At 45.0% G+C, this 20596-nt stretch overlaps 1 protein-coding gene across 1 annotated transcript in view; it reads left to right on the top strand.

Moving 5' to 3' along the window:
* LOC311245311 (DNA topoisomerase I, mitochondrial) overlaps positions 1-20596 on the top strand; it is a gene marked incomplete at its 5' end in the record, with an annotated part of 133821 nt that overhangs the window by 59791 nt on the left and 53434 nt on the right. The window contains 4 exons of the mRNA XM_084335147.1: positions 1873-2060; positions 6248-6392; positions 18448-18591; positions 19629-19814. Of these exons, the coding sequence (XP_084191273.1) occupies positions 1873-2060; positions 6248-6392; positions 18448-18591; positions 19629-19814 (663 nt within the window). The remainder of the gene's footprint in view (positions 1-1872; positions 2061-6247; positions 6393-18447; positions 18592-19628; positions 19815-20596) is intronic.

Below are 20596 nucleotides of genomic sequence, written 5' to 3'. Positions count from 1 at the left end.
TCAGCGTTGGGTACTGTAAATACATAATCCATGCGTTTTCCGGGCCGGCAATGGATTCTTCAGTTGGCTTGACGGAAAAGTATCAGTCTAAAGCAGTGGTGTCAAACTCATTTTCACAGAGGGCCACATCAGCATTATGTTTGCCCTCAAAGGGCCAAAGACCGTATAAATGTTAATGTAGAATAAATGTAGCTACCGTACTCATTTATATATTGTTAAACATGTTGTTTCTGTATTTATTACCTATTCAAGTTATACATATTCCATCCAACTAATGGAAGATAGTTTAATTAACTTTAATTAACAGATTGCAGAATGGGTACAGTACAGTACAGCTCAATACACACAATTGTTAAGGGGATGCAGACCAGAGAGACTTTCGACTTGTTTACATCAGGGTCCCCCATTTTCAATTCGTAATGAAATTGCTATTATGTGTCTGCATGAACACACAACTGTAACTGTACTAAAAAATAACAAAATAAGGGTTGTCTCAGTTCACAACTATATTGGTCAAGTTTTGGGTGGGACTTGTTTGCGTCCCTACAGCTTCTTATTCAATTGAGCGAGATGCTCGGTTATGTCACACAGCCAGTTTGCATCTGACAGTTCAGACAATATTTTTTCAACCCTTTACCTATTCCGCCTGGATCTTTTTTGTATTTTGGGCTGTAAAATTGTCAAAGAATGTCTGAGGAGTAAGTGCTTTTGGCTTTTTTCCTTTGTTACTTCATCAATACCTCAGATGTTCAACATACATGTATGTTTAAGAATGTGTAATAACTAAGGCTGTCAAAGTTAAAGCTTTATTAACGCATTAACCCACAATTCTTTTAACGCCGCTATTTTTTAACCCAAGATTAATGTTTAATTAAAAAAAAATTTAAAAAATGTACCAGAGCTCTTGGGGGCCACATCAAATGACGTGGCGGGCCACATTTGGCCTGCGGGCCATGAGTTTGACATCTATGGTCTAAAGTAATGGGGTGCAGTTACACAGGGAGAGACGATAGGGGGCGGTATCTTCCCAATTGAGCTCAGAGAGTCTGCAACACTAACCTGAGGCTCGATTGATGAAATTTGAATACAAATCGCCAATAAAAGAAAATACGACAAACAAACGCTATATAGCGTTGGCGGCACTCAACGGTCGGCATGCACTAACGACAACGCGTTGCTGGCACTCAAAGTGTTAAGAGAAATGTTTCTGGGACAGCACATGTAGTTGTAAAAATCAATCCAACTCACTTGGGAGTGTGAATATGATATATCACAAGATACTACTCTGCCTCTACTGTCTAACTATGACATGACACAACTACCATGTTTAGACGTTGTTCCTCTGAAAACGTCTAGAGTTATATGGTTCTTTGTCTGAGGTACCCGAGAACTAGAATGTACCAGTAATACAGACGCATTGAATTAAACAAAGTTGGCTTATACTTATATCGTATATTTTCAAAGGGATAAATGGAACCATAGGTTATTTCTATTCGAAGCTCGCCACCATGAATTTAATATGTGAATTATAACTCCTGCTTGGTTAACTTGGCCTACTTGTAACCCTCTGAAACATAAGCATGCACCAGTGGATCATCCCATCGTACGGTTACCGTCTTTCCAAAGCTGTAGTGGGCTAAACTAGAATGGATCAAATTAAACGAGAGATTGTCATAATATCTTACTGGGAAATTGGCAACATATTGCTAAAAATAATATCGCTAAAGGTAATGTTGCTAAAATGAATCTCTGGTCTGCAAAATTGCAATTTTCAGCAAAAAAGATACCTTATATTGGGGCCAATATGGTATACATGCTACATGGATCCATTGTCATCATTGCTATCATTAACCTATTCCCCCGGTGCTGCAGATTGTGAAGGGGGTCAACCAGAAAATAACTGATGAGTTTGGCTACTGTGTCCTGGACCGCCACAAGGAACGCATTGGCAACTTCAAGATTGAGCCCCCAGGGCTGTTCCGAGGGCGGGGCGAACACCCCAAGATGGGCATGCTGAAGAAGAGAATACAGCCGGAGGATGTCATCATCAACTGCTCCAAGTAAGACTCTGAGAGTAGGGCTAGACAGACAGGGTATATCAATTAAGACTCTGATAGTAGGGCTAGACAGACAGGGTATATCAATTAAGACTCCGATAGTAGGGCTAGACAGACGGGGTATATCAATTAAGACTCCGATAGTAGGGCTAGACAGACGGGGTATATCAATTAAGACTCGGAGAGTAGGGCTAGACAGACGGGGTATATCAAGTAAGACTCTGAGTAGGGCTAGACAGACGGGGTATATCAATCAAGACTCCGATAGTAGGGCTAGACAGACGGGGTATATCAATTAAGACTCGGAGAGTAGGGCTAGACAGACGGGGTATATCAATTAAGACTCAGAGAGTAGGGCTAGACAGACAGGGTATATCAATTAAGACTCGGAGAGTAGGGCTAGACTAGGGGTCGGCAACCTGCGGCTCCGGAGCCGCATGCGTCTCTTTAGCCAATCAGCTGCGGCTCCCTGGTCTCCCAAAAAAATTATTTTTTTTCCTTTTTTTTTTAAACTTTTCTTTTTTATTTCTTTTTTGTTCTCTTCTTTTGGAGATCGATGTCATACTGTGACACTGAAATGAAAAAATATTTCATCAACTAAAATATACAGTACGTCACACCCCGCGCCTCTCCCTGCCGTCTGCAAGTGGCTAATCTTGAGTTTCCGACCCCCCAGTAAGCTAACCATGGATACATCCAGAAAAAGGAAAGTCTGAGGAAAATAGAGGGTTTAATTCAGCGTGGACAGATTAATTTGCTTTCACGACTAACTATGCAGGCTTACCTGTATGCCTGATATGTGGTGCGAAATGTGCGAACAACGAAAAAGTTACTTTTTATTTTATAGATTTTCCACAAATAAGGGAAGGACTCAAATAGAGCTGCATAATTCAGGGTTTTATTTCAAAGTAGGTCTACAGATGCCAGTGTTTTTTCTCCTTTTCTGTGTTTTATTTCAAAGTAGGTCTACACATGGTAGTATTTTTTCAAAGTAGACTACTTTTTATTTTATAAATGTTCCACAAATAAGGGAAGGACTCAAATATACCTGAATAGTTCAGGGTTTTATTTCAAAGTCAGTCTACAGACACCAGTGTTTTGTTTCCTCTTCTGTGTTTTATTTAAAAATAGGTCTACACAGCCAGTATTTTTTCCTTCATACGAGTTTGAGGTTTTCCTTTGTTATAACAGGTAACAACAGCAATAAAAAGTCTACATTTTTCTTTTTGTTGCTTTATAATTCCATTAATGCAACAAACTGTGTGCTATAAGTATAAAGTATAATAAATCGCAAATTACTTTGGGTATGCAATTGTCAGGCGTTTTATGCTAAATGTGGGGTATGCTTGGGGATATATAAAACGTTATACACTGTTATCTTCATTTTAAGGGTAAATAGGTTGTGCGGCTCCCTGAGCATTTTATTTTGTGGGAGGGGGGAAAAGTGGCTCTTTTGATAGTAAAGGTTGCTGACCCCTGGGCTAGACAGACAGGGTATATTAATTAAGACTCAGAGGAGGGCTAGACAGACGGGAGTATATCAATTAAGACTCAATAGTAGGGCTAAACGGACCGGGTATATCAATTAAGACTCAGAAAGTAGGGCTAGACAGACTCCGAGAAGACTGGGTATGTCGGTCAGCTGATATTATGGGCCAATGTTAGCCTTTTACTGATAAACGATATATCTGTGTAAATGGGATGCATTTATATAGTGCTTTTATCCAAAGTGCTTTACATGCCTCACATTCACACACCGATGGCAGAAGCAACCACGCTTCTGGGAGGAGCCAGGAATCTAACCGGGAACCTTCCACTTACCAGATGACCACTCTACCCCCTGAACCACTGTCACCCAGTGTTGCATGTTTTTGTTCAAATAGAACCTTGCCATGTTTATACAGTATATCTGGCATTGTTCTTATTTTAAAGCATGAGGCAATTTTTTCTGAGACAAAAACGTTATTTTCTTGTTAAAAGTTTTTTTTGACAGTGCAGTTAATATAATGCCCATAAGGTGGCAATCTTCCATAGTGCAGGGTCAAGCTCCCAATTATCCAAATCGTATTATCAGAGGCAAACATTTTATACCGCTCTATCCCCCAGTGGTCAATGTAATTAATTTCAGTTCAGATCAACTGAGATCAAATCAATTCATGTATGTATGTCTGTCTGTCCCCACAAAAGCAGACGAATCAGAGTTGATGATTTCACTATCGCCAGCAGAGCAAGCCACTTAGTCCAGCCATGACAGGAATACATGCAATCCCTGGATTTATCATGGACCTAAATATACCCTATGTTGTACCACGTTAGACAGGGGTGGTGGGGATGGGGGGGGGGGGGGGGGGGGGGGGGGGGGGGTGATATGTGAGGCATCATCTCAAATCACATCAGCTACTGCTTGGATGGAGCAGAGCAAAAATAGCTCAGTTGTTGATGTTGAGATGAAGGTTTTCCCTTTGGGACATCATTTGCAGTTGAAAAAAAAGGTAATAAATGGTATGAAGTGCGGCTGGGCAGTGCAGTGGACTAAGCACTCGCCTACCACTGCAGAGACTCTGGGATCGAATCCAGCTGTCATCGGTACCTCCGACTTGGTCAGTCGTCCCTGCTAACAGAATTGGCAGTGTTAGCGGTGGGAAGCCGGTGGGGTATGTATCCTGGTCGTGAACTGCGACTCCTACTGGTCGGTCGGGGCTCCTATTCAGCAAGGGAGGAGATCTGGGGTAATAGTGTGAATCTCTGCATCATCAAATGGCATCATGACAATATGGTATAGTGGGGCCTCTGGTGATTCCCACCCCTTATAGCCAGAGGTACAGTATGACCAGTGACATTAACACTATGGGTGACTGTTAGATGGCTTTTAATGGCAGTGAAATCTAAATCCTGTCGCATGTCGAGATTAACTAGATTATTCCCACTGTGCTCCTCACTCCTCCTGCCTACTAGTACATCCTTTCCTCACTCCTCCTGCCTACCAGTACATCCTTTCCTCACTCCTCCTGCCTACCAGTACATCCTTTCCTCACTCCTCCTGCCTACCAGTACATCCTTTCCTCACTCCTCCTGCCTACCAGTACATCCTTTCCTCACTCCTCCTGCCTACCAGTACATCCTTTCCTCACTCCTCCTGCCTACCAGTACATCCTTTCCTCACTCCTCCTGCCTACCAGTACATCCTTTCCTCACTTCTCCTGCCTACCAGTACATCCTTTCCTCACTCCTCCTGCCTACCAGTACATCCTTTCCTCACTCCTCCTGCCTACCAGTACATCCTTTCCTCACTCCTCCTGCCTACCAGTACATCCTTTCCTCACTCCTCCTGCCTACCAGTACATCCTTTCCTCACTGTGCTCCTCACTCCTCCTGACTACCCGTACATCCTTTCCTCACTCCTCCTGCCTACCTGTACATCCTTTCCTCACTCCTCCTGCCTACCTGTACATCCTTTCCTCACTGTGCTCATCACTCCTCCTGCCTACATCTCTTCCTCTTGGTTAGGGATGCACTGAAATTTCGGTGGCCGGAAACTTTCGGCCGAAAGAGTTTTTTCACCGAAAATATGTCACCGAAACAGAAACAACCTGTAACCTAACGCGTGTTGTTGTGATGATGTCGCGCTGTCGGGAGTCGCTGTTTCTATGTAAACTCTGCGCGCAACGCGTCCAATAAATGCGTCTTTAACATGCTTTTATATCCTTATTTACTATATGCCCGTCGCGGTTAATCACCGAGTGATCTAATATGCATATTATTCAGAGCGAGAGGGGGGGGGGGGGGGGATTGTGTTTCTCACATTGACGCTGTCTGTCTGTCGCGCGTCTACTGTGCCGAGTCAAGCGAGCATATTCAGCTGGGGACTAGAAAGGTGCGCTCAGTAGAGCACAGATGTCCGCTGTGCAGCCAGAGAAAAGATGGAATTAATGTACTGTATGCATTCAGAAGTGCTGAATAAATGTTTTATGGACCCATAATAGTGATTATTTAAGTTAAGTTTAGCCATAATCATATATTTTTCCATAATCATAATGTTCCACAACATTGGTAAAAAAAAATTCTATTCTATGAATCATTTTCGGCCTTTCGGCTTTCGGTTTTCGGCCAACTGTTTTCTATTTTCGGTATCTGTTTCGGCCAAGAATTTCCCATTCGGTGCATCCCTACTCTTGGTCTCTTATTGACAGGGACTCCTGTGTTCCGACGGCCCCTGCTGGTCACAAGTGGAAGGAGGTCCGCCATGACAACGCAGTGACATGGCTGGCCAGCTGGACGGAGAACATCCAGGGATCCATCAAATACATCATGCTCAACGCCAACTCCAAACTCAAGGTAACCTGGATATTAACACAAAGTCCCCTATCTATATATATATATATATGTAACGGATGGTACCGCGAAGCGCAGTCACGAAGGACTTCAGATGTTGTGAAGTGACTGGGGTGAGTAGCGGTGCTATGGGTTAAACTCACTCTCATCCTCAAAATACACATAGACATGTTACAAAGCAGTGAGTTCACCTCTTGGTATAGCGGTCTGTGCTGTTGCACGCAGCGTGGGAGACCCGGGTTCGAAACTCCCTCGGGGCATCGAAGTTTGAGGTGACGATGTCACAACCGTTACATATATATAATTTATATATACTAGAACACAAAACACTGTCAACACATCGCTCATCTCCAACTCCAAACGCAACATGGATATTAACTGTATCCAACTGAATACTAGAATCTAATACAATATAAGATTTCAGCTTAAATTTGAGGGTGTTTACTAGGGGTGGAACGGTACGCATTCGAACCGTACACCGTTCGATACGACCTCCACGATTCGGGGCGTGTGGGTATTGTTCGGTTATAACGTAGCCGCAAGCTAACTAGCGTTAGCCCTGTGAGCTAACCGCGGAGTCACTTCGCTGTGTTCCATTAGTTCCATTAGTGGGGAAGGGGGGGTATATTGACGAGGCTTGACAAGAGGTTCAAAGATAACTTCACATTTATTGGCTGTTGGTTTAACACTTTCAGTGCCCAGCAGGGGGTGCACATTTAGTGCTTGAATGCCCACCATCCACTTCAATGTTAGCATTAATATCGCCTAATCTATGTTTTAAATTATGGCCATGTGTCTAATCTGCCCGTTGCTTATCAATGACTCATTTTCCAGTCAACATTGTCGAAGCGGATTGTTTTTTTATCGGTTCATTTCTGTTTTATAGCATTTTGAAAAGCCCTCGTTTTCAAGAAGAAAAAAAAAGAATCCGTGATAAACGCCCTGTACTGTAATATTCTAGAACGTTGTAATTTTTCGGCCTATTTATGAATAGTTTTCAAGTAAACGCTAGATTATCGATAGTATATGTGTACGTATGCACGCTGGTGCCGCAAGCTGAAAATCGATTCTCTTAGTTCCTGATCGCTCGCACAGTCAGCCATATCACATATAGGGGAAAAGCTTAAAGCCCAACCTCTAGGTTAAACCCTACTGATCAATTATGGGTAGTTTACATCATTGGTATATAATTTCATTATTTATTTTTTTCCATTTGACACCGGAAATGCCACTCTGAAAGAGTTAAAAAGGTCCACGCACGAATAACATGCACGCGCGAATCAAAAAAGCTTATCAAACGCCGACGTCACAACAGGTGTGGCTTGCATATTAATGAGCCGAATCTAATGTTGCTTTTCCACAAAAATAAAGTACTCAGTTTTGTCTCCGTGTGGGGAGGCAGGGCTGCTGATGATCAGCATGAGAGCTCCAGAAATGACACGTGAAAAACTGCAGACCACTGATTGGTCAGAAGAGAGACACGTCACTGTTTGGGGAGTCTGAACGAAAACAGAACGCCGCCATCTTTAATGTCTCGCGTAGGATGTCTTTTGTATGTTTGCAGCAAGAAACAAGTGCAATAAAAAAGGATACAGTCACTGTGTATTCTGCCTCATTTATTGATGAAACAAAACAGACATCAACACAATTTGCCACCGAGCGGAGAGTTTAGTCTGACAAAAAGATCGCTGATTAGTTACGCTTGTTGTTGGGGGTTAGGGACGTAACGTTAGTTAGCCTAATGCTAACGTTAGCAGATAGACACGAGAGGCTATCTGTGTAGAATAGACACAATGAGGTAACGTTAGCGTTAGCATAATAGACACAACGAGAGTCTGGTTAATGTTGTTATTGATTGATTGAATGAAAACTGTGTTTTACTCTGGCTTGCCAAGCTCATCATAGCCCCTTTCGTGACTGATGCACCGAGTGAAGCTTGTGGACTCTACAACAGCGGCGGCCGCAGGGCGCCGGAGCCCGCAGCGCTAGTTAGCTCATAGCTATCGTGTAACACTAGCCTTTGCGGGCTCGGGCGCCCTGCGGCTGCCGCCGCCGTCGCGTCCATGGGCCCCCCGGCAGGGCACCCGTGGGGACGGGTCGGGGTGTACAGAGAGGAGAGAACCATTTTGGGTCGGCCGTTCATGCCGGCCAGCGAGCCGGATGTCGGGATATGTTGTTAGCACAATAGCTACCAAGCTAAGCTATGTTATCTACTAACGTTATAAACACTATGTGTACAACGACACAATGATTTACATTATTACAAATATGGTAACGTGGTTGTGGCTTTTACAAATAGTGGTTAGCTTTAGAGATGGATGGATGGCTATAATCACGGAGCAATAGTGAGGTGAAACAGATACATTTCCATTCGGCTAGTAGTAGCAAGCATATATCTATGGTAGCAAGGCTCTCTGCCTGCCACTAGCTGTGTGACTCTCAGCGCCCCCTGGTGAGCCCCCTGTGTGACTCTCAGCGCCCCCTGGTGAGCCCCCTGGTGACCAATACCTGTTGTGACGACATTACACGTGCACGTTATAAACCATTGATTAAAATATGCATGTGCATGTTGATTGTGTTGGGCAGACAAAATGTTTTGATAAAAACGCTAAAACTGGGTCAATTTCAATACTTATTTTTTCCCTTCTTCATGAAAGCCACTGTTGGCCTAGTCCACATTGTTTATTGAACAAAAATACAACGTGGAGGTTGACCTTTAAATATCTCCGTGAAAACAGGTCTGATTATCCTAAGACTGGTAAAATAGATTCCTTACCTGAGATCAGATGGTATCCAAATGGATTATTCCAATTCCTGATCGCCATTCCAAAAATCAATCCTTTTATTGATCCAACGCGTATACTGTAAAACACATATTACACGCTGTGCTGAGGGTCCACAATGAATCTGATCGGATCCGGTTACATGCGTGAGAAGTGGGGCAGGTTTACCAACGGTAGACTCGGTTGATGAAATATGAATTCAGATTGCGAATAAAAAAATTAAACGAGAATTCTCGTGATGGGCATTCAGGGGGCGGGCTGATAACCAGAGATATCTCGTGATGGGCATTCAAAGTGTTAAGGGTGGCTAGGTAAGACTGTTGTTCATTGACTATAGCTCAGTGTTCAACACCATAGTCCCCACCAGACTGGTGGACAAGCTGATCGAGCTGGGTCTGAGCTCCGCTCTGAGCGCCTGGATACTGGACTTTCTGAGTGAAAGGCCCCAGGCGGTCAGACCTCCAGCACCATCACCCTGAGTATCGGGTCCCCCCAGGGCTGTGTCCTGAGCCCCCTGCTGTATTCACTATACACACATGATTGTGTGGCCATGTTCAGCTCCAACTCCATAGTGAAGTTTGCGGACGACACAGTGGTGGTGGGGCTGATCTCTGACAATGACGAGAAGGCCTACCGGGAGGAGGTTGAGGTACTGGAACGCTGGTGCCAGGACAACAGCCTGCTCCTGAACATTGGTAAAACCAAGGAGCTGATCGTGGATTTTAGGAGAACACAGCAGGGGACACACACACACCACTGAGGATAAACAGGGCTACCGTGGACAGGGTGAGCAGCTTCAAGTACCTGGGGGTCCACATCTCAGAGGACCTGACATGGACAACACACATAGACTCAGTCGTAAAGAAGGCGAAGCAGCGCCTCTACCACCTGAGACAGTTAAGGAAGTTCAGAGTATCGGGGAAGATACTCCAGTCCTTCTACTCCGGAGCTGTAGAGAGCATCTTGACTGGAAACATCACTGCCTGGTATGGAAACAGCACGGCACAGGACAAGAAGGCCCTACAGAGAGTGGTGCGCTCAGCTGAGCGTAATACGCGTATTGCACTACCACCCCTGCAGGTCTTATATAACAAGAGGTGCAAATCCAGAGCCTGCAGAATAATGAAAGACCCTCACCACCCCAACAACAGCATGTTCAAGCTGCTGCGGTCAGGCAAACGCCTGCGAACACCAGCAACTAGGACAGAGAGACTTCGGCTCAGCTTCTTCCCCCAGGCCATCAGTCTTGAACACTGAACTCTCCACACACAAGCACACATGAGCACACACACAACACACACTGTATACGCTCACTCAACGGTCACTTTACACAATGAAAGGTCACTTTAAAAACAAGAACGGGAGTGGTTCTTGTATAGTAAACAGATGGATATAGCAAGCTAGCATAAGGACACATAGTATAACTGTAGATTGTATATCATTGTATAGTAGTGTACATAAGACCCAGTGCCTCATCCGTAGCTAACAGTGTATTGCACTATCGCCGGACCTTAGCATGTCTTACCATGCCTTTGTAAACTTTATGTACATTTACCCGTTATGTGTTATTCTTATTACTTGTATTATATGCACAAATGTCTTATTCTCATCGTATTCTTATTGTATTATTGCACAATCGTTGCGGGCAAGACCCCCTGCATTTCACTATGCTTGTATGCCGTGACAAATAAAACTCTTGACTTGACTCTTGATAGTATATCATCAGGGCTTCTCCTTCCAACGCTGTGTGTTACTGTTGACTATTTACTTCCTCGTGTGACGTCACTTCAGATACGGCTACCAGGACACTCAAAGCGAGTCGAGTCGATTAGGTACCATGCAGTGAAAAGCGGCATAAGAGAATACTTCATAATGTTTCATGCAATTAAAAAGTAAATATATATTTAGTACACATGATTTATTTATTTTAAATAACAGTGACTTTTCCTTTTCGATAAGAACGTCTAGTGCTGGTTGAGCATATGCATACTTTATGTTGCCTTTGTCTATAATGTGGCCACAAAAATAGAAAAGATTTAATTGTTTTGTTTGTTTGCACTAAGTTAATACTTTGACAAATGTTACCTATGTTTGCGTCAGTTCGGTCTTTGTGTGCCAAACATTTTTAAATACATTGTTTTTTAACACAGTATTGTGTGTCCCAACACAAAACACATTTCTGTACCAACAGGCGATAAATAAACATCTTTTCATCTCAATTGGTCACCTTGATCGCACCTTGCATACTCTTATCTTTTGCATTGAAATGTATACATTCAATTCTAGATTCAACTTATAGAGCATTTTTCATTACTATTATTTATCATTATATGGGAACAGAAATGAGACACACCCCTTACATTCTGGGCGCATGGCCGTGTTCAACCTCAATATGGCCAATTAGGATAATAGGACGGTTTTCCATGATCAAGGGGCATAGTCAATCTCACATTCTTTGCAGACATCAGTGGCACTATCTATCAAATGAAGTAGGGGGCGGAGACAATTCTGTCACCAGTCTTTTACCCGGAGGTTGTCCGATATCACTTCTATAAACTGGCGACAGGACATGTCGTTGCCATAAATTGGATTCACATTCAACCCGTTCATATAGGGCTGGGCAATTAATCGAAAACAAATCGCGATCTCGATTCATAGACCTATGCAATCTAATTTCTAAGTTATGATGATTAAAAAAAAATTGTGTGTACTTTTTACTTTACTTTTTAAATGATTTGATTGAAAAAATAAGATTTTGTGAACGGGAGTTCCTCTTTCGTTACATTACAGGCAGTGTTGAACTTGATGACTATTTCATTCTCATCCGTTGAGCGATTCCTCTCATGGAACGGTTGAAAGGCAGTCGGGAGGGGTTCAGTGTTTGATTCCTCTCATGGAACAGCTGAAAGGCAGCCAGGAGGGGTTCAGTGTTTGATTCCTCTCATGGAACAGCTGAAAGGCAGTCAGGAGTAGGGATGGGAATTGATAAGATTTTATCGATACAATTCCATTATCGATTCTGCTTATCGATACGATTCTTTATCACTTCCCTTATCGATTCCTGATACATTTATAATTTAAATAAATAAATTGGAAATGCAACAGAACTAAGCTGGTTAGAATAACAACATGCAACTTGACATTTCTGATTGTCATTTATCATTTATTGTTGAGCCCCCATGTCAGAAAAATACAAAAACTGTAAAAAATGTATAATAATAATGAACTATACACCTAAATAAAATAATGTATTTGAGAACTAATTTAATCTATTCAACTGTAGTTGCATTCAACAGGTCGTTATTGCAAAAGATAATTTGTTAGCAATAACCTACCTGTATAAATAAAGGCCAGCTCAGTGTTCTCTCTCTCTCAAAACGGTCGCAATATCGAGCCCTTTAGGTTTTCCTGCGTGGCGCTAACGTTATTGTTTTTAAATGCGCAACTGTCGGAAAAACATGGCATCGATAAGAGGAATCGATAGTCACTGAGGCATGCCATTCCAGGAATCGGACTATTAGGAACCGGTTCCCAATTGATTCCGATTCTCGATTTCCATCCCTAGTCAGGAGGGGTTCAGTGTTTGATTCCTCTCATGGAACGGCAGTCAGGAGGGGCTCAGTGTTTGATTCCTCTCATGGAACGGCTGAAAGGCAGTCAGGAGGGGTTCAGTGTTTGATTCCTCTCATGGAACGGCTGAAAGGCAGTCAGGAGGGGTTCAGTGTTTGAGGTCAGGCATCGGCCCCTGCAAGTTTTGTGTTTGTTGTACAACTTCAAAGTTTCAAGCTTGTACTGTATATTGACCCAGTAACACATTTAGAGTTGCCTGCAATGGATGGGCCACGCTGCCTAAAATACACACACGGCATGGCTTTCCCCTTGTACCACAACCACGCGTACTGCATTGGCCATTGTGGTCAATAGGAGTCCCTTTCCTTCTTCACTGGCTCAGCCGGTCTCTCCCTGCCTGCACTTTCATCATATATTATCGAATATTTAAAGTAAACCTGTGGAATAGCTGACAATGAATTAAACATTTCTAGTTCGATTCATACATTTAATAATGTATAATGGTGAATAAGGTGATGCATAAATATTAAACTTTATTATAATCCTTATAAAAATGTAATATAACTATTACAACCGTAACAAAAATAAAAACGTGTATACTTTTTATATATTACTGTATATAACTACACTATAACTATAAAACTTCCGTAACGTTTTGTTTTTGCTCAATTCTGTACTGAATTATGTTTTTTGTTTTTTTTATTAATAATGTAATGTAAAAAGGGTAAGCCTCGGCTTCAGCCTACACCTTTTTCGTTTATATTTTTTTAATAAAAATAAAAATAAGACTGAAATGAAATTCATTCATCATCAGTGGCGTTGGAGTCTGAACCTCTCGTCGACTCCCTCCCCACCAGCATCCTCCTCGCCTCATTTAGCTTTTTAAAATAATCAGCTATAGACTGCTTAATTTTTTACTTTTCGTAACGTTCCGTGTCCTCTACTCTACCTCTACTTACGTGAATCCCATGCACTCACGTGGAATTCTAACTCTAAACTCAACTCCACTCAAATGGTTGTACAGTATATGCATTTTGATCGCAGTCTATAGCCCCGCTTTATATAAATAGTCCACCTATTTTAGTGAGAGAGAAGGCAGAGGAGAGAGGCCAGAGTGGTTGAGGCTGACAGGAAGGTGACAGTAACTCGGATAACCCATGTGTTGCAACAGTGGTACGCAGGGGAGCATCTCTGAACACGTCAAACCTTGACGTGCATGACGGTGAAAGACCACACCGGGTTCCACTCCTGTCAGCCGAGAACAAGGAACTGAGGCTGCAGCGGGCACTGGCTCAGCAAAACTAGACGGTAGAAGATTGGAAAAATGTCGCCTGGTCTGACAGATATTGATTTCCGCTCCGACATGCATGTTCAAGTTTCTTTATTAGTCATATGTATGTTAACACAAGGTCAACGGCACAATGAAACACGTTTGATGAGAGAAGCGGGTCAGCTCGGCAGTAGCAGCGCTGGACTCATCAGAGTACTAGTTGTATATTGCACAAATGGAATGAGGAAATGGAATGAGTATATAAACACTATACATATGACAACGAGGATTTGTGTTTAAAAGTAAGTGACAATTGTATACAACATGCAGATGGGAGGGTCAGAATTTGTAATGTAAACAACATCCATGGATCCATCCTGCCTTGTGAAAGTAAAATGCATGTATACCTTGGTCTGACAAAACTGAATCACATATATTCTGATAAATAAATATGTACATCACTTCGTTGTACAATACACGGTTGGGGTTTTACAAGCAGTTTTATAAAGGTTGACCAGGCAAACCTAAAATATCACAAAACGGCTCAGACTTCAGAGTTAATGGGGCGACAGTGGCTCAGGAGGTAGAGCAGTCATCTGGTAATCTGAACGTTCTCGGTTCGATTCCGGCTCTTCCCGGCAGCGTGTTGAAGACACTTAACCTCCTAACTGCTCCCTGTGAGCAGATTTGCATCTTGCATGGTCGCCTCCGCCATCGGTGTGTGAGTGAATGTGAAGCATGTGTAAAGCACTTTGGATAAAAGCACTCTATAAAGGCAGTCCATTTACCATTTAGACTGGTGGTGTAATGGTGTGGGGAATATTTTCTTGGCACACATTAGGCCCCTTAATGCCAATTGAGCATTGTTTTAAACGCCACAGCCTACCTGCATATTGTAGCTGACCATGTGCATCCCTTTGTGGCCACAGTTTACCCATCTTCACGTGGTTTCTTCCAGTGCGATGACATGCCGCCATGTCACAAAGCGCATGTCATCTCAAGCCAGTTCCGCTGACATGACCATGATACCTCCACCTGGCCTCCACCAGACCTCCACCTGGCCTCCACCAGACCTCCACCTGGCCTCCACCAGACCTCCACCTGGTCTCCACCAGACCTCCACCTGGCCTCCACCAGACCTCCACCTGGCCTCCACCAGACCTCCACCTGGCCTCCACCAGACCTCCACCTGGTCTCCACCAGACCTCCACCTGGCCTCCACCAGACCTCCACCTGGCCTCCACCAGACCTCCACCAGACCTCCACCTCGCCTCCACCAGACCTCCACCTGGCCTCCACCAGACCTCTACCAGACCTCCACCAGACCTCTACCTGGCCTCCACCAGACCTCCACCTGGCCTCCACCAGACCTCCACCTGGTCTCCACCAGACCTCCACCTGGCCTCCACCAGACCTCCACCTGGCCTCCACCAGACCTCCACCTGGTCTCCACCAGACCTCCACCTGGCCTCCACCAGACCTCTACCAGACCTCCACCTGGTCTCCACCAGACCTCTACCAGACCTCCACCTGGCCTCCACCAGACCTCTACCAGACCTCTACCTGGCCTCCACCAGACCTCCACCTGGCCTCCACCAGACCTCCACCTGGCCTCCACCAGACCTCCACCTGGTCTCCACCAGACCTCCATCTGGCCTCCACCAGACCTCCACCTGGCCTCCACCAGACCTCCACCTGGTCTCCACCAGACCTCCACCTGGCCTCCACCAGACCTCTACCAGACCTCTGCCTGGTCTCCACCAGGCCACCACAAGGCCTCCACCAGACCTCTACCAGACATCTACCTGGTCTCCACCAGGCCACCACAAGGCCTCCACCAGACCTCCACCAGACCTCTACCTGGTCTCCACCAGACCTCTACCTGGCCTCCACCAGGCCTCCACCAGGCCTCCACCTGATACCTCCACCTGGCCTCCACCAGACCTCTACCTGGCCTCCACCAGGCCTCCACCAGACCTCCACCAGACCTATACCTGGTCTCCACCAGACCTCTACCTGGCCTCCACCTGACCTATACCTGGTCTCCACCAGACCTATACCTGGTCTCCACCAGGCCTCCACCCGGCCTCCACCTGATACCTCCACCTGATACCTCCACCTGATACCTCCACCCGGCCTCCACCTGATACCTCCACCTGATGCCTCCACCTGATACCTCCACCTGGTCTCCACCTGATGCCTCCACCTGATACCTCCACCTCCACCTGATACCTCCACCTGATGCCTCCACCTGATACCTCCACCTGGTCTCCACCTGATACCTCCACCTGATACCTCCACCCGGCCTCCACCTGATACCTCCACCTGATGCCTCCACCTGATACCTCCACCTGGTCTCCACCTGATGCCTCCACCTGATACCTCCACCTCCACCTGATACCTCCACCTGATGCCTCCACCTGATACCTCCACCTGGTCTCCACCTGATGCCTCCACCTGATACCTCCACCTCCACCTGGCCTCCACCTGATGCCTCCACCTGATGCCTCCACCTGATACCTCCACCTGATGCCTCCACCTGATACCGCCACCTGGCGCCTCCATCTGATACCTCCACCCGGCCTCCACCTGATGCCTCCACCTGGCCTCCACCTGATACCTCCACCTGATACCTCCACCTGATACCTCCACCTGATGCCTCCACCTGGCCTCCACCTGATACCTCCACCTGATACCTCCACCTGATACCTCCACCTGGCGCCTCCACCTGATACCTCCACCTGATACCTCCACCTGGCCTCCACCTGATACCTCCACCTGATACCTCCACCTGATACCTCCACCTGGCCTCCACCTGATACCTCCACCTGATGCCTCCACCTGATACCTCCACCTGATACCTCCACCTGATACCTCCACCTGATACCTCCACCCGGCCTCCACCTGATGCCTCCACCTGATACCTCCACCTGGCCTCCACCTGATACCTCCACCTGATACCTCCACCTGATACCTCCACCTGGCCTCCACCTGATACCTCCACCTGATACCTCCACCTGATACCTCCACCCGGCCTCCACCTGATACCTCCACCTGATGCCTCCACCTGATACCTCCACCTGATACCTCCACCTGATGCCTCCACCTGATACCTCCACCTGATACCTCCACCTGATACCTCCACCTGATACCTCCACCTGATACCTCCACCTGATACCTCCACCTGGCCTCTACCTGATACCTCCACCTGATACCTCCACCTGATGCCTCCACCTGATGCCTCCACCTGATGCCTCCACCTGATACCTCCACCTGATACCTCCACCTGATACCTCCACCTGATACCTCCACCTGATACCTCCACCTGGCCTCCACCTGGCCTCCACTTGAGTGTGGTGTTTATACTGCAGAATACACATTCAGTCCAACAGATTTATTTCTGTCCCCGCTGAGTATTATTGGCTGTTCTGGATAAGTATCCACTCATTCAAACGCTATATATTTGACTCAGTTATTGAGTCTGTGGAGAGCTGTAGTTCTCAAAAGGTGCTTGATAGGAGGTTATTATGTGAACATCTTTTTTATGAGTGTTCTTTTGTGTCTATGCAATTTCACAAGCTGTCTTTGTAAGGAACACGGCATTCTGTGCTGACTGTTGGAGAGAGAAAAATATAGTTTTTTCAGCATTTGAAACCATTCAAATTGAAAACCAGACTTATCTTTTATTGTGATCTGGCAATTTCACAGTGTTGTCATCTTGTCATTTGTGTCCCGGTTTTTGAGAGAGAGAGAGAGCTGGGTGATTTCTTTTTCATTGTTTGAAATTGTTCAAATCTCCCCAACAGATCAGAAATTAGATGAGAAAAGACTCATGGTATGATGCACCCTTTGTCCCCGAGGTGTCAGATTGTGAGACTACTTTGAGCAAGTGAAGCAAGACAGAGGTGTGAACAGACCAGAACAACAACCAGTGACTGAGCCATGAACCCAAAGGCCTCACCTGTGCTCCTGCTCAGACTGTATGGCTGCAGTGAGGGGTGGACATGGTGGCCTCATGAGCGTGGTGTGGCCCAGTCACGCCTAGTCACAGGGACACCGGTCAAGGAACACATCAAGGGACAACGGTCACGTTTCAGGAGTTTGGTTGGGGAGGGGTATTGGTGCAGAGGTGGCCTTACACATTTTAACTTTAAAATTCGAATCGTTATTGTGTTTTCACAAAATTGTGATTGCATGTTTATCATTTGTGTATCAATAACCTTACGTTCTTCTGATGTATTGCTTTGTATTGATGATGTTATTGAAAATGTTTCATATTTCTATTTTTTTTTATTCGACTAAGAGGTTGGCAGTCGACCACGGCTCCTTTCGATCGATTAGTCGACTATTCGACTAATAAGGGGTCAGCCCTAATATGTTGATATTGCACTAATCATTTGAAATGAATAGATGTTGTTTGTATCGTGTCTCTCAGGGAGAGAAGGACTGGGAGAAGTACGAGGTGGCTCGCAAGCTCAAGTGCTGTGTGGACGACATCCGGAACCAGTACCACCTGGACCTCAAGTCCAGACAGATGTTCAATCGCCAGAGATCCGTGGCCCTCTACTTCATAGACAAGGTCTGCTTCTGATTGGCTAAGATGCTCACATAGGCCTTTCTTGAACCGGCGGGCGTGTTCACACACCGGGAATAATTGGTTCGGAACATGAAAAATCTGTGCTCAGTGTTTTCTTAGAGGGCCGAACTAAAGCCTCCGTCGTGTTCCGAACCAATTATTCCCGGTGTGAACGCGCCGGCCGGTTCGAGATTACGTTCGGGGAACCGGCTCCGGCACGGAGTGAAAGGCCTAACGGAGAGCCCTGGTCTCTTTCATAGACTAGGTCTGATTCTGATTGGCTACTCCAAAACAGGTGGTCATGTGCCAGAGAGCCAAATAGTCATGGGCATAAAATGTGCACAAAATTGGCATATTTATAGACTGGCATAAAATGAGAAGAAAATTGATATTGAAACCTCCCGGAAAATAGTTTCCGGTCATTAGAATCTATCTATGGAGAAACCATGGCACTCCCCTGACTAAAAGTTGGGGGAAACGGCTGAATGTCATTTAGCCAAATCAGCACGGCTGTGAGTGAGAGTCTTTCACCTTTTACATATTTAGCTTTGGCATGGATTGATTGTTTAGATCGCTAGCACGGCTAACAAATGCAAATATATTGTAGTCTGCCCCGTTGTTCTGACCAGGATTATGTTCCTTTTGCCCCCTCGATGCGCGCACACACTCTGAATCTGACGTGGACAGTGAACAGGTCTATAGCCTAGCTGCATAGTTTTGAACGAGTCGGAGTCGTTCCATGTTCCGTATTTTTTTTATGCTGGTGAGGAGTGCATTACAGTAGTCAAGTCGGCTTGAGATAAAAGCATGGATCAGTTTATCAACGTCCTTTTGATTTATATCACTACAGTATGTAGTGGTTAATCACTGCAGTATTTATAGTAGTGTGGTCAACATACTATTTATGAAGGGGAAAAAACAAGGATACTATAAATCACTACATTATTTATTATATGTGTATGCAAAGAAATTAAAACTGGAATTGTATTGCTTTCACTCTAGTTAATTATGGGATGACTTGACGTCCCGCCTCTTCACAGCTGGCGCTGAGGGCGGGTAACGAGAAGGAGGAGGGGGAGTCTGCAGACACGGTGGGCTGCTGCTCGCTGCGCGTGGAGCACATCAGCCTCCACCAGGAGCTGGAGGGCAAGGACTACGTGGTGGAGTTCGACTTCCTGGGTAAAGACTCCATCCGCTACTACAACAAGGTCCCCGTCATCAAGAAGGTATAGAAGACGCACGTGTTCTACCTTCCTCCTATGCTTTCTTTCATATCCTTTGCTACGTCCTTTGTTGGGATGAAAAACGTTTTTAAGAATCATATCGCCACTAGGATTTAAGTATTGCATATCTGTGCAACAAAGTGGACACCAACGTTTTCTCACCAGCTATGCTATCGCACACACACACACAACAATGTTCCCAGCTATGATATTACACACACACACGCACACGCACACACACACAAAATGATGGTCCCAGCTATGATATTACACACAAACGATGGTCCAAGCCCCCATGGGCTTTACAGGTCAATAGGAAACATCACAATAGATCCAGAACAAAAACCACCATAAAATCTACATTTGCAACACCCCCAGATGTGTCAAAGGGGAGACTAACCAACACGTTGTCACTTCCTGCAACAACGAGTATATGAAGGGAAGGAACAAGAACTCTGAGATACTGCTCATATGACTAATTTAACATCTTCCGCCCGTGCAGTCCAGGGGCGGACCGCAAATGACATCACGTCATAAATCAACCTCTCCAGACTGTGTGACAAAAGTATAGCTTTTTTTGTCAATCGTATTCAAGTATACACATCATAACCATGTCACAACTGCAGTTATAATGTATATTATCATCAATATGTTAGTTTACTAATAGGTTAAAGTGTTATTAGTGCGATTTTAGTATTCGTTTATGTGCTGTTTTGGTCGCGAAAGTCAGCCATCTTGAAAAATGTACAGATGGGAATTGTAGTTTTATTGACACCATTTTGAAG

This window comes from Notolepis coatsorum, assembly GCF_963971535.1.
Source record: "Notolepis coatsorum genome assembly, chromosome: 18".
Lineage (NCBI taxonomy): Eukaryota > Metazoa > Chordata > Actinopteri > Aulopiformes > Paralepididae > Notolepis > Notolepis coatsorum.
This window is presented reverse-complemented; position numbering and strand designations above follow the sequence as displayed.